At 36.7% G+C, this 15,393-nt stretch overlaps 1 protein-coding gene across 1 annotated transcript in view; it reads right to left on the reverse strand.

The window, feature by feature from the left end:
* Positions 1 to 10,525: 10,525 nt before the first annotated feature.
* CHORDC1 (cysteine and histidine rich domain containing 1) overlaps positions 10,526 to 15,393 on the reverse strand; it is a 33,825-nt gene continuing 28,957 nt past the window's right edge. Inside the window, exons 10-11 of the mRNA XM_043994607.1 lie at positions 15,114 to 15,176; positions 10,526 to 14,766 (exon numbers count right to left, since the gene is read on the reverse strand). Coding sequence (XP_043850542.1) covers positions 14,620 to 14,766; positions 15,114 to 15,176 — 210 coding nt within the window. The 3' untranslated portion in view covers positions 10,526 to 14,619. The remainder of the gene's footprint in view (positions 14,767 to 15,113; positions 15,177 to 15,393) is intronic.

A 15,393-nucleotide genomic window follows, 5' to 3' on the forward strand; every position in this document is an offset into this window, starting at 1 on the left:
AACAGCTTGGTTTCCCAACCATTAAATGAAAAAAATTAAAACATTATATGTGTGTATTTATACATATATAATATGCATACAAATATATGTATATATATTATAAGTAATATAACATTACTTGTAAGTAGTGTGTTAACAGTAATAGAAGTAGTATATTATGGAAGTTTCAAACTGGATGTTCTTTAGACATCTTAAACTCACCATTTATAAAACTGAACTCATTTTTTAACTCCTTCCTTCACCAATCCTTCCCCTTTTCAAACTTTCCTATTACTGACAACAGCACCACCGTCCTCTAAGTCACCCAAGCTTGCAGTTAGGTGTTGTCCATGACTCTTCACTCTTTCACCCCCCATATCCAAACTCTTTTATTTATTTATTTATTTATTTTTTGGTGAGGCAATGAGGGTTAAGTGACTTGCCTAGGGTCACACAGCTAGTAAGTGTCAAGTGTCAGAGGCCAGATTTGAACTCAGATCCTCCTGAATCCAGGGCCAGTGCTTTATCCACTGCACCACCTAGCTGCCCCCCATATCCAAACTCTTGCCAATTCATGTGAATTTTACTCCTGTAACATCTCTCCTGCTCTTTAACAAGCTACCACCCAAGAGCAGGCCCTTATCACCTCACATCTGGGCTATTGTAATCCCTGCCACAAGTCTCTCCCCACTCTAATTCATCCTCCACTCACCTGTAAAGCTAATTTTCTTCAGTTGCAGGATTGGACATGTCACCCCTCTACACAAAAAACTCTAGTGGCCCCCATTACCTCCAAGATCAAATATACAATCCTCTGACATTTCAAGCCCTTTGTATGACTTCCATCCCGACCCTCCCCTTTCCATTCTTCTAGTGACAGTGGTTTCCCAGCTATTACGTGTGTAAATGTTTAACAAAAAAAAATTCTAGTATTTACAGGGCCAGCTAATGGAAAAGATATTAGAGTTATTTTGCTTAGTCCCCAGGGGTAGAACTAGTAGCAATAGGTGAAAGTTGTGACAAAGATAATTTTTAACAATGAATGATCTGAAAGTAAAATAGTATGCCTTAAGATGTCCAAGTCTTTTCCCCTTGGAAGTTTCTAAGCATAACCTGAATAAACAGTTAACAGGTTATATTACAGAAGGAACTCTTGCTCACGAAGAGATTGGGCTATGTGGCCTCAGATGTTCTTTAGAATTCTGATTCTGTGATCTGACGTCACATTGAGAAATATAGTGCCTAAGCCTCAGAAAATAGAATCGTACGCCCTCTGTACTGGCCAGAACACACCTCTTTGTGTTCAGTTCTGGGAGTCTGATTGGAAAGGGCTTTCATATGGGAAGGAAGAAGTATCAGACTTATTCTGTTTGACTCATAAAGGAAGGAGTAGGACTAACTGAAGAAAGTTATAAGGAAGTAGATCTTTTCCTCTATAAAAGAAAAACAATCTTGACAATTAGAACTGTCTAAAATATAAAATACTTTTAAGAATAGTGCCATTAACTACTACTCCCCTGGTATTCAAACAGAGTTAAGACAATCATCTGTAAATTTTGTAGATTAGGTAACCTCTAAGGTTCAACTCTCTTTCAACCTTTGAAATTAGAACTTGGAAGGAAGCCATGTATGTGAATAGGAAGAACATTGACCTCAGAGGACAAATATACATATACATATGTGATCCATTTTCTGGTTTTAAAAAATAATATATAGGTCTTTTTATCCAAGCTTTCAGAATGTCAAAGGTTTCAAGCAAGTTTAAAAGAGTTAGTTAAAAGATAGTGTTGCCCCTAACTAGTTTATACAAAGGTTACAAATTTAGGAATGGAACTAAGAAATGTTACTCAAGCCTTTTCCCCTCTGTCCTCTTTCTTTGAGCAACTGGAATTTAGGTGAATGGATAGAAAATTGGAGTAGAGAGGTCAGTGTTGTTTTTGCCTTGGCTTTTCCATTGAGTATGTACAAACAGTGCGCTCTCTCTCTCTCTCTTTGTCTCTCTTTCTTTTTTTGCGGGGCAATGAGGGTTAAGTTAATAAGTGTCAAGTTAAGCTAGTAAGTTTCAAATATCTGAGGCTGGATTTGAACTCAGGTCCTCCTGAATCCAGGGCTGGTGCTTTATTCACTGCGCCATCTAGCTGCTCCTTTTCCAGTGAGTATGGGTTTCAGTCTCTAAATTAGCTAAGCAAAAAGACTTTTCTTTAGACTATATGGGATGCTAGGTGGCAGAGTGGATCAAGCACCAGGTTTGGAGTCAAAAGAACCCAAGTTTAAATCCTGCCTCAAACATTTACTGGCTGTGATCCTGGGCAAGGCACTCAAACCTCTGTTTGCCTCAGTTTCCTTATCTGTAAAGTGGTGTTAAAAATAGCACCTATCTCCCAGGGTTGTCAGGAGAATCAAATGAGTTAATTGTAAACACTTAGCACTGTGCGTGGCATATAGAAAGCACTATATATATAAATGTTGTTGAGTTGTTTCAGTTGTGTCTCTTTATGACCCCGTTTGGGATTTTCTTGGCAAAGATACCAGAGTGGTTTACTATTTCCCCCTCCAGCTCATTTTACAGATGAGGAAACTGAGGCAAACAGGGTTAAGTGACTTGCCTAGGCAAGGAATTGGAAGTTGAGGGGGTGCCCATCAATTGGGGAATGGCTGGACAAGTTGTGGTATATGAATACAATGGAATACTATTGTGCTGTAAGAAATGATGAGCAGGAGGAGTTCAGAGAAACCTGGAGGGTCTTGAGTGAGCTGATGATGAGTGAGATGAGCAGAACCAGAAGAACATTGTACACAGTATCATCAACATTGAGTGTTGATCTACTGTGATGGACTATATTCTTCTCACCAATGCAATGGCACAGAAGAGTTCCAGGGAACTTGTGATGGAAGAGGATCTCCAAATCCAAGAAAAAAAAAAAAAAGAACTGCGGAGTATAGATGCTGAATGAACCATACTATTTCTTTTGTTTTTGATGCTGTAGTTTTTTTCTATTTTGAGGTTTTTCATCATTGCTCTGATTTTTTCTCTTATAACATGACTAATGCAGAAATATGTTTAATGTTATTATGTTTATATATATATAACCTATATCAGATTACCTGCTGTCTAGGGGAGGGGGGGAGGGAGGGGAGGGAGGGAGAACAATCTGAAATTGTAAAGCTTGTATAAACAAAAGTTGAGAACTATCTTTACATGTAACGGAAAAAAAATAAAATACTTTATTAATTTAAAAAAAAAGTGACTTGCCTAGGGTCATATGCCTAGTAAGTATCAGAGGTGGGATTTGAATTCAGAAAGAGGAGTCTTTCTGACTCGACTGGGTGCTCTATCCACTGTGCCACCTAGCTGCCCATAGTTATAATTTTTATCACTATTCTAATACATATACATATATATACATACACACACATACATACATATATATACATACACACACACACATACACACAGTAAAGAATTAATTGTGATTTGAGGTTTCTATGACCCCATCTTTGCCTAAAATTAGAAACCCTGCATGCCCTGACCTTGTTCTGCCATGGGCCTGGCCAAATTATAATGAGGGCAGCCCTGCCATGACTGGAAGCTGGGTGAGGGCAGTCAGGTGACCTCCAGCATCCAGAAGCTGAAGGGGGGCTGGCAGTTGTAGAGTGGCTTGTTAATTCTATCAATCAGGGCTGCCAGCCAATTAGCTTGGGGCTCTGTCTGTCTGCCCTGTTTCCAGCGAGCCGGGGGGTTCCTGGGAAGGAGAAGGGAGGAGTTTCACCATTCTGGCATTGGAGCTGGAAAGAGACAGGACGCAGCGGTGTTCTGCTGAGCCCTGGGGGGTGGTGTGCTTCAGATTGTATTGTTTTCCTTCCCCATTGCTTTTTTTTTTCTTTCCCTTAATTCTATTAATCATACTTGTGTTTTTAAGTTCGTTCTTGTTAATAAACCCTGTTCTATTTTTGAAAGATGCTGTTAATCTCCTTCCTTGCCCCAATATTGTGGCCTAAATAACATTCCCCAATTAAGATTTGGCCCCTACAACACATATGTATATAGAAATGTGTGTGTGTATGTATATACATATATATATATAATTTTTAAAGTTTTCACTTTGATCCTTCTGTAGAAGGTTGTCTCTGTCTTCTCAAAATGGTCCCATTAGAAGATTATTCAGAAAATTAGAAAAACTAGGCCCTTTAGAGTTTTTGCCAGAAAGGGTTATCAAGTAAATGATAGCTATAGGAAATGACAGCACTGTCCAGCGAAACTAGAAGGTTTTTTTTGTTTGTTTTTTTCCCCTGGGAAGAAGTGCTTTATAATTTATGATTGCTATTTTTACACTGATTAGTTTGCTAATTCACATTTGATATACAATTACAATCAACCTTTAGCATTTTTTTTAAAAAAAAGGTTTTTAATGCCTTTTTTCTTACCACTCTATAAAACTTCTTGCTAAACTTTTCACTAAATAAGGGTTTTATACCCTTGAAATGAAAATGGATTTGACTAAGCAACCACATGGGGCCAAGAGTGAATTTTGAGCCTATGCTTTGTATTTAAGTCTGCTGTCTATGCTTTCATTTGGCATTATAGAGATTTATGTTCTGTGTACCAGAAACATGGGCTTTCAGTCATACAGGTTGGTGAAATGATGTAGAGATACAGAAAATTTTACTAGAAACTCTTCCCATTTCTCCTGTCACAGAACAAAACTAATGAAGCTGGAGCCATTTCAGGGAAAGAAGTATTTACTAAGTCCAGCTTGCCTGTGCAAGCCTGGCCATTGATCCCAACTCCATTATGGGTTGTTACCCTCACTATTTTTCACAGCTATATTCTACTCAAGGTCAATTGTTTCTGAATTTGCAGCGTTCAATGTAAGGAGGGATGGGTAAAAGTGTAGATGGCTAAGGGAAAGTCCATCTCCACTAACTTACTGGAGAAACTCAAAGCATATTCAAAGGTCACTAGTGTCTTACCTGTGTATACCTAGGGCAGCACATTATGCATAAGAGCTAGCTCCACTGTTAACATTTGTGTAATCACCCAGGTTTTTATAATATTTTAAGTTTTGACCCTCCATCACATCACCCTACACCTAATTTGTTTAATGTTTTCTCCTCTAACCAAAGGGCTGCTACCCCATTTTTTACAAAGAGGCAATTTGGACAATTTACATTCATATGCAGGGAACTATAGGGATGAGGCCATATGGTATCTTTAGTTTACTTCCTCTTTTAATTAATTCTATGATAGCTGGTTTCCTCTCATTCTTCTCTTGATTTTTTTTTTAAATGCCAATGAGACAACCACCCATTTCTGGATGCTTCACACTGTCTTTAAGCAAAATTTTGATAATCCTAAATTGGGCTTGGGATTTTTAAAAAATGTCATCGAGGCTTCTTTTCCCTCTGTCAGTTCTCAGTACCCCTCATAAATTTCTAGCCTCCACTTAAAACAGTCACAATCTGTATACTAAATTCATGCACTGACATCTCATCATGGTATCTTCAAAGGCTTCACCATGGAGATCAAATTCTGCTAGGCTCTATCAAATTGCAGAAGGTTTGAGTCAGAGTTTGCCTGTTTTTCAGAGAACCAGCTTAAGGACTAACAGGCTCATCCACAGAAGGTTGACTTGGCCCCTGTGTGTTCTACATATAAGCCATGGGCGATCCTCTCTGGTCTCTTTTTCCTCAGCGACAGTAAGGAAATTACATAAAGGCAGGAAAAAAAGAGAAGTGTTAAGAATCACAGGAGTTCTTGGTCTATGGACAATTAACCATTTGGTATTCTCAATATACAATCTTTTTTTGTTTGTTTGTTTTTTTGTTTTTTAGTGAGGCAATTGGGGTTAAGTGACCTGCCCAGGGTCACACAGCTAGTAAGTGTTAAGTGTCTGAGGCCGGATTTGAACTCAGGTCCTCCTGACTCCAGGGCCGGTGCTCTATCCACTGCGCCATCTAGCTGCCCCAATATACAATTTTTATGCAATAATTAACAAAGTGTACACTCTGTTGGAGAAACTTAACTTTAGGCAGATGAATATTCTTACCATAAATGGTAAGAAACCAGAATTCATAAAGACTTTATAGAATGGCTCACATGCTCTCAGAGCATAAAGGAGTTGGCAGGCATAGCATTATCATGTAACCAAAGGGAAGAGGAAATTTATTTCATGGACTACTTACTTGCTTATCTTTTGTGGCATTCATGGTGAACATAAGCAAATGTAAGAATACTGCAGTTAAGAAATAAAGCATTAAGTGGAAAGCCAGGAGGAGGGGGAAGAAACTTAGGAATTACTTAACTAGATTTTGCAAATTAAATGGAATAACTGGCACAGAAATAGATGGCAGGAACAATGACTTCTGCACTTCCTCTAGCTTCCCTTTGTAGACCTTTATATAGCAATGTGCAATTTACATAACTCACCCCAGCTGACTTAGAGAAAGTAAAGAAAGAAAGAGAGCAAGTGTATTATTCTTTTCCCCAAAAGACTCAATGAGAAATGCCATTTGCAGCGGGAGACTCCACATTCAATCTCTAGCATGAGAGAATGCGGCAGAGCCAGGGCAAGCTGTCCTTGAGTAGGAAATGGACAAATCTGAGTAGTTAAAAGTTTTCCAATAGTCACTTAGAGATCCTTAGGTAAAGGTAAAGGTGTTGAATGAAGGTATAAGACAAAACATTTAAATCACAAATTCAGTTCACATGCAAGTCAGAACAACACCCTTGTGATGTCATTGGTCCTCTTCAAGATCAAAGGACCACCACCAACAATAATCAACAACAAAGAGAGTAGAAGCACTCTGAGGTGGATGAAAAAGCGGGACAGAAGTGTGGGTGGTCAGCCAGAGCTCCAAGGTAATCACTTTGTGGGCCTTTCAATTTAGAACAGGCAACTAGCACCATCTTCTGGAGAGAGCTAAATAGCAGGCAGCAGCAACTTTGAGACAAACTGAGCAACAGCAACCCCAGGAAGCATCATAGATAGTACTTGCCTTGAGCAGAGGACTGTGATATCAGTGAAAAGACCCAGAACACGGGTGAAGAGCATAAGACAGTGGGACCAGAGCACTGGTCCATAAAGGAAAGAGAGGAAAGCTCCGTGTTTCCTCTTGTTGGGCATCACTCAGCACAATTTTATAAGCAAGATAGAATGTAAATTTATAGGTCTTTGGAAAGGAGTAACTCCCTGGAAGGCAACTCATCTCTTGATTCTCTATGAATTCTTCAAAGAGTCATATTTGTGGAGTTTTTTAATAGTGTAAATAAAACACCTATTATTTGAAACCTTGTGATACCAAGTGCTCATAAGGGGAACTGTTTACCTTAGTCTTGGGGAGAGATAGATACTAAAGATTTGGGGGTACATTTAGATGTATCAGTGAGCCAGAAAAATTAGAAATTTCCAGAATGTATCTGGCTTTCTTGCCAGGATGGAGACTTTAAAACAAGGGATATATAATACAATGACTTAAATGAAAAGTTGGGCATAGGAGAGAATGATGAAAACCATAGAATAAGAAATGAAAGAGGTCAAAAACTAATTACTCAGAAGGTTAATACTTCTATTCTTGACCTAATCCCCATGAATATATTCAGGAATAATAATAGCAAATTTTTATATAGTGCTTACTATGTGTGCAAGGTATTTGATAATTATCTCATTTGATCCTCATGATATCATTGGGAGGTAGTGCTCTTATTATCAACATTTTACAGATGGGGAAGCAGACAAAAAAAAACAGAGGTGACTTGGCCAGGGTCGCACAACTAATAAGTGTCTGAGTCTGGATTTGAACTCATGTCTTCCTGATTCCAGGTATGGTGCTCTATCTATTGTGCCCCCTAGCTGCCTCAAGAACAGAGGCAAACTGGTAGGGCTGGTTAACTTCTTTACCCAAAAAAGTCTCAAAATAAGAAAAGTGAAAAATGTAGAATAAAGCTGCATCTGATAAAGGTAGAAGACAAAATTCCTCCACACAAGGTAAAACCCTCTGAAGCAAGAGGAGAGAGCTAAACTACCTAAAACTCTCCCTCCCCCTGAGAAACCCCAGTCCTCCCACAGATACAAGACTGTAAACAACACAGGTCTTTGCTTTAAGCAGTAGCTCTGCTGGTTCCTACCTAGTTTCCTTTGTGACAGCCTGAAATTCCCAAACCTGGAAATGAGTGGAAAGCATTGGTTTTGACCACTCATTCAATAGAAGGGGTGTGTGTGACTGTGAAAGGTTGTGGAGGGTTGGATAGGGAGAGAATAGCATGCAGCTGGCTAGAGTGCAAAAAGAAAGGAAACCTAGAAATCTTTCTGCATTTAGCCTTTTCCTGAAAAGATTCACAATGTATATGCACACATACATAGATGAAGAAGGCATACATATACATACATGTATGTATCACTAGATAATCTGAATATGTATGCATATATACTCACAGAGATAAACTGGTATCCTGGTGGAGAGGTAGCATGGTACAGTGGAAAGAATGCTAGACTTGGAGCTAGGGTAGGTGGGTCCAAATACTGTCTCTGACACTTCTATGCTATTTAACACAAGCCTCAGTTTCCTCATCTATAAAATTTAGACAATATCTGTGGCATGTAGTAACTCAAGGGTTGTTGTGAGCTTCAGATGAGTTAATATACTTTGTAAACCTTAAAGCCTTTCGTTGACAATTTTCATTCTTTTATTACACCATGTTTCCTGATTCCCCCCAACCCCTCCATTAGAATAATTCCTTGAGGGCAGGGATTGCCTTGCTTGTTTATATTTATACCCGTTCTCAGCAGAGTGCCTTGGCACACAGAATCATTTAATCTTTATCTATTGTTTCATGTGGTTACAGTAAAATGGAGAATTTTTGAAGGCTATGGATAGTTGCACTTACCTTGGCAGTATACTTTCCAGGCATGTACACATAGATTAGGAGGCTGACACACGCATTGCCAGAGCTAGCTCAGTGTTTGGGAGGCTCTGAAGGAAAAGTGTGGGAGAGAAGAGGTATTAGGCTGCCTGCCTACCAAACTGAAGAGCACTTGTGTTGACTTCATTGTTATATGCCTGTGAAACCTGGATAAGTCTACCTGTGCCAGGAAACTGAATGGCTTCCATATGAATTGTCTCAGGAAGATTCTGAAGATAACCTGGTAAGATATGGTACTGGACACCTGAGGTCCTTTTTCTAGTTGAACCGCCAATCGTTCAAACTCTACCGCAGAGCATACCAGCTCACATGGGCTGGCCATGTTGTTCTAATGCCAAATGTACATTTGCCCGAAAGACTATTTTACAGAGAACTCACACAAAGCAAGTGCTCACATGAAGGTCAGAATTAGAGATACAAGGGTCTCAAGATCTTTCTGTAGAACTATGCAACTGATTGTGAGACACTGGAGTTCCTGAATCAAAGAAGGTGCTGTATTCTATAAGCAAAGCAGAACTGCAACAGCTCAAAAGAAACATGAGATGTGCAGATTTAGACATGTCCACTCTAAAAGTTCATATGAATTATTTGTGTCCAACTTGTGGTGGAACCTTCCAAACTCATATTGCTTTGATCAACCAGACCAACATAGTGTTGTCTTTTTGATCCTCTTCAAGAACAAAGGACACCAACCAACCAACCAACCAGATTCATGGCTGTTAAAGGTAGAGGTGGGGAGTCATTGTGAATTGAAATGTTTAAAAAAAATTTTAAATTATGAAACAATTTACATTTTATCATCCACCCTTATGATATCAGTCACTCGTTGAAACTTGGCTTTTACACATGAAGGTGAGCATCTGCCTTCCTCTAGCTTCTTTGTTACTCGTAGTTGTGCTTTCTGGAACCAAGTAACCTTCTGCTTCAATGTGAAAATTTCTGATATATGAAGATAGCCATCACCTGTCCATGAAGTTCTCCAGTGTAAAATACTGCAGTTTTCTAACTAACCTGTCCTCTTACATAGTTGTATATTGACTGGTCATTGCCTATTGGTAGGCCAAATTCCAATTTAATTCAATGCAGCAGACATTATTGCAGTGAGGGATGAGATCATTCTATCTGACAATGACAGAACTTTAAAGTTGGAAGGGGCCTTAGTGGCCACTGAAAAAACCACAACCTGGCTCTGCTTGAAGACTTCCACAGCTTAGTGCTTGGGGCAGGCTATTTCCCTTTTAATCAGTCTGGCCAGTAAATCTTTCTCCACTTGGCTTTTCCTGTGTGATTAGGCCAAATTCTTTTGAGTGCACCTGAACAGATTCTATCTGGGCCCAACTCTCATCTATCAGTATCCTATAGGAAGATCATAGGAAAGGGGATAAAAGCCAAGCCTGATTTCTCTCTACCCAATACAGGTCTTCACCTTCCACTTTTAGAGCTGCCAAGGGTACTGAGACATTGTGTCTTGCCCAAGATCATATAGTCAGCACATTTCAGAAATGTGACTAATTAAACCCAGGTCTTCCTTGACTCTGAGGCTGGGTCTCTGCCATGTTACGCTGCCTCTTTGAGGGTCAGTCTACTAAAATAGTTCTACTGTAATGACTAGAGAAATACCACAAATCAGGAACATAAGCTTTTTATTATATTGCTTCAACACAGACAATAAAGGTGGTGATTGTTCAAAGTGAGAACCTAAAAGTTAACAAGCAAATAACTTATTCTTTAGAAAACATTCTTAAAGAAAAATACTTCATGAACACTCCCATTCCCCCAATGCAGAGAATTAGACAACCATGCATAATAATAATAAAAAAAATGAAAAGACCAGTAATTGAAAAGGCATTTGTTATAGATGGCATATTGGTCTCACAAAATAGTGTTCCAGACACTCACAAATATTAACTTTAAAAAGCAGAAGCTATTTCACTCAAAATGATCTTTGGGTGGGAAGCAGTGGGAAGAAATCACATTTAACCATTACAGCATTTATTAATCCAGGCCAAGGATAAAAGAATTGCAAGGTTGTGCCAATTGAGTTAACTTTCATAATAAAAACCAAGAAATTGCTGAAATGGTGACTTGGTAAAGCAAATGCCCTAAATCCAAAGGTAAAAGTTAAAAGATTTTAAAATAGTGAACTACAGAATATTAGAATGACTGACTCTTACTTCAATAAAAGAAAGTTACTTGTCTTCAAACTGATACCAGACCACAGAAAACATTTACTTCAGGGAAAAAAAACACTGGGCATGAATATTTTAATTTCCCCTAAAGAATTCTTTGAAACCAAATAGATTTACAGCCAAAAAAGGGAATTAAAATCTCATACACAATATATAAATACTGAAGCAGTATTACAGTTCTATGCCACTATAAAAATATAACAAATATGACCAGGATAGGGAAACAGGTAATGAGTATTACTCAACAGTAATGAGATAGGATTGACAAAATTACATTACATGACTTCATTAATGGCCGTTTATAATAGGTTGATTTTGGTTTACATCTTTTTTTTACAAATATTTACAAATTTATTACAGAAAAAGGAACCATCCTCATAAAACTGCCTTTAACTAAACTCTTACAGGACAACTCTCCATTTGAAAATGTTATCAAAGATGTGGTGACAAAAGGAAATCAAAATATCAGGAAGTGAAGAGTGGAAAATTAAAAAAATTTAGTTTTTAGTAACACAATAAAATAGTGATTCTAGATAAAACCACAAACAGGCAGAAGTTTATTGTATTCTTTGTTCTGTTTGAGACTTACTGTGATCAACATATTATAAAAAAGGTTAAAGATGAAGTAAAATATAAACTTAGGAAGTTAGTAAAGTTTCCTTACTACTTCCTTTTAGGTGGGGTGGGTGGCAGGACCAGAGCAGGGATAGAGGACAAAAAAAAAAAAATTAGAATAATGGTTGGGGTCACTGAAGGAAAGATTATTTGCTTTCAATTTACCTAGTGTAAGTTTCTATACTCTATATTTTATTAATCAAAGAATAGCAAGCAATATTTTGTGTCCAGAATCAATAAGAAATGATTTGTCAAATACAAACGTATAGCTATAATTCAGTTAGAATGATTGCTTTAAAGCACCCTTATAACTGCCTTAGGAATTTCAACTTTTGTCCATACCAAGGCCCTTTGTGCAAATTTGTGAATATCCATCAAAATGCAATTTCTAGGGAAAACTGCATCAGTAAAGCCAGATTTTTATAAAAGATTAGCTTGAGAAATTCATTTGTAGTATAATTATATCGTACAGATTTCTTGATTAGTTATGAATCTATACACAGTGGAAGAAGATTTCATAATTATGAATTAGGACAGAATCCAAACCATAAAGAAACTAAGGTATAAGTAATTGGAAAAAAAAATTAAAATTGTAAAACAATCCAATGAGCCATATGTTTGCTGCTACTACTATCATCTGTGATGATAAAAGTCTAGTAAAATGTTAGTTGCTTGGCAGATTTCTTAAATTTATATTTTATCAACTAAAATATACCATCTTGTGAACACGTATACGTGAACAATGTATATCATCATTGATGCTACCAAACTCTATGCATATAATTTTAGATTTATTACTTACTGAAACATTAGCATTGTTCATGGTAAAGAAAAGTACAACATAGGTACGTCACACCTAATATTGACTAGCGCTTTGAAAACATGATGCAATCAAATGAAATGATTTTATATTTGTTCCACAGGAACAAATGTTAATGCCCACAGTGAGTGGTGTGGCAATTAGGGTTCAAGCACTACCTCAAATTATCAACCTTCCAATTTGCTTTTCAGAGAAGTTACTTACACTGTCTTCACAAAAATGTCAGTCAAGGCCCTTTTATTGTGGTATGTTTATAAAGACCACTCGTAGATTATGTTAAATCCTCATATTTGTTAAACATTCTCCCCTCCCCAGTTTTGTGATAAACGTTATTAGCAACAAAGAATCTAAAGATTTATGGTAATTACCTAATTTTAACATTTGTAACTGAAGTATTCAACCCCCATTTCTGAAGTCTGCCAGAATGAGCCTTTGTATGTAATAGGATTGTTGAAATTTTCCACAAATGTTTGCATAACGCCATGATAGAAAATGTTATTTAATGGATACCTTAATTAGCATTTAAACTTCTATTAGACAATAAACATGCAAAATTGCACTGTCTTCATGAAGTAGAAGCAAAAAAAGATCCCAAAACATGTAATTTTTATTATAATAGTATAAAAGTAAAAGTAATTCTATAGGAAATATAAATTTCTTATTTGATTAGTTATCATCTGTCTAGAGTGTTATTTTTTTTTGTCAGATTAAAACAGTCTGCCTGAAAGTTTAGGTAGTTATTATTATGGTCAAATCTATTTTCACTTTGTACTGAACTAATGCCAATATTTTCAGTGTTTTAATTAATGGATTCATACTTTTAACACAGAATTTCAGAGAAGAAAGGAACCGTATAGAGGTCATAGTCTAATCCAAACAATTATTTCATATGCAGAAATAAATTCCCTCTAGAACATCTTTGACATTCATCTACAGTAAACACTTGTAATTATCAGAAAAAAATCATTACATCTCATGAGGCAGTCCATTTCATTTTTTAATAAACTCCATCAGTATTTTTAAAAATTATTCTAGAAGAATCTACTTTGTAACATGCATTTATGGTTACAAGTTCTGTCCTCTGGAGTCACAGAGAAAAAACCAAAACAAAAAACTCCTGCCTTCTATGTGATAGAAGTTATTATTTCCCTCAAATTAGTTTCAAGTACAATTTGCCAATTTGGTGGTGAACTCATATGGTGTAAATGAGTCAATAGCTGTAGGTATAACACACACACACACAAATTAACAAGGGCTTTGAGATCTTTAAATAATCACACAAGAAAGTCATTTAACATAATTTTTATATAAAATAAGTAAATCAGGGCCAAATTGATACTTTCAAATTCTGTATGTTAATCCTTCCCCCTCCACTCCCATATAGCTTAGCAGTATCAGACTGCTTGATAAGAAATGGAATTAATACAGGGAAGCTATCTGCAATTATTTTTTTGACAAATTAAACAACATACACACTCCCTTTTCATTACTATCCTCATCACCTCTAAGGATATCCTCCTAGGAAAAAAATGTCCATCCTATTTTAATGGCCTAATTTACTTGCACCACGGATATGTGACTCAGCTTGAAATGGAAAAAAATTTTTTCCTGCTGCTTACAGCCCCTCCCCCCACCTAAAACTATGGAATTCAAACACCTAAAGGAATAAAACCCTTATATCCCACAGTACTGTAGCAATATGAAATAAAAGAAAGTGACATGAGGAAACACAGGAAATGCCCCCTTCCTGTTTCTCGCATTAACATGACTGATACTGAGAAGTATTGAATGGTGTTAAGGGAAGAAAGCTTTCTTTTTCTGACTCAGGAATTTAATTCTATTAAGTTCAACATTTAGATAGCAAGAACACTCCCATTTAGCCCAAAGAAATTTGGGAAAGAAGAAAAGATTTTAGTTTCTAGGAATCTATTTTTGACTAGGTCTGGAATGCCATATTAGTAACATGTATGTGCATACAAATATATGTCTATGTGTGTATATGATTACAATAGCAAGTCACCACTTCATCACACAGTATTAGAAACCTCAAAACAGGTAATAGCTAATGTCCCGTCCCTCCCCACACTCCTTTGCTTTCAATCTGCTATATCTTCTTTTTTTTCATCTTGTATTTTGGGTGAAGGTAGTTCAAGCCTTGCCCACTGCATAGGTTCAGCTTTTCTCATTGTGATCTCAATCTTCGTGGCTGTCATATTTACAAAACTCCTCTTTACATCAATTACCTGAAACAGAAAAGTAAGACAGAATAGTTTTTGAGATTCTAAAATATATATACATTTACATAGACATATACATACATACATACATACATACATACATACATACAGGGAGAGAGTCAGGATAAAAAGCTTATTTCCAATTTATGGTGACAATTCAAACTTCCTAAGCTATGTCATATTCCACCCGGAACTGTACATTACACCATATACATATAACAATGATACAGAAGATAAAGCTTTTATTCCTCAAATAATATGAAGACTATCTCTTGGAGAGCTCCTACTCAAGCAAGTCTTCAGGATTATAAATTCTGAGTTGGAAAAAAAAAATCTGAAAACTGAATACTTACTCCCCATAATTTGACATTTTGATGAAATTCCTTTTCTCCTTCAAATACAATGTGAATATTTAACTGAAACAAAGTAGGAAAATATCAAACTGAATAGTTTCTACTGTCAAAGAAAATTTAAAAATTTAAACTTAAGAAATTATCTGTGATTTCCCACAACAAACAGAACTGAAGTTACTTACAAGGACACTATTAAGCAAATCCATTTTATGAAAACACTACTAATTTCCGGTTTAAAAAATCATTAAGAGAAAACATAACGAGCATTTTAAATGAATTG

Source organism: Dromiciops gliroides, chromosome 3, assembly GCF_019393635.1.
Source record: "Dromiciops gliroides isolate mDroGli1 chromosome 3, mDroGli1.pri, whole genome shotgun sequence".
NCBI classification, from domain to species: Eukaryota; Metazoa; Chordata; class Mammalia; order Microbiotheria; family Microbiotheriidae; genus Dromiciops; species Dromiciops gliroides.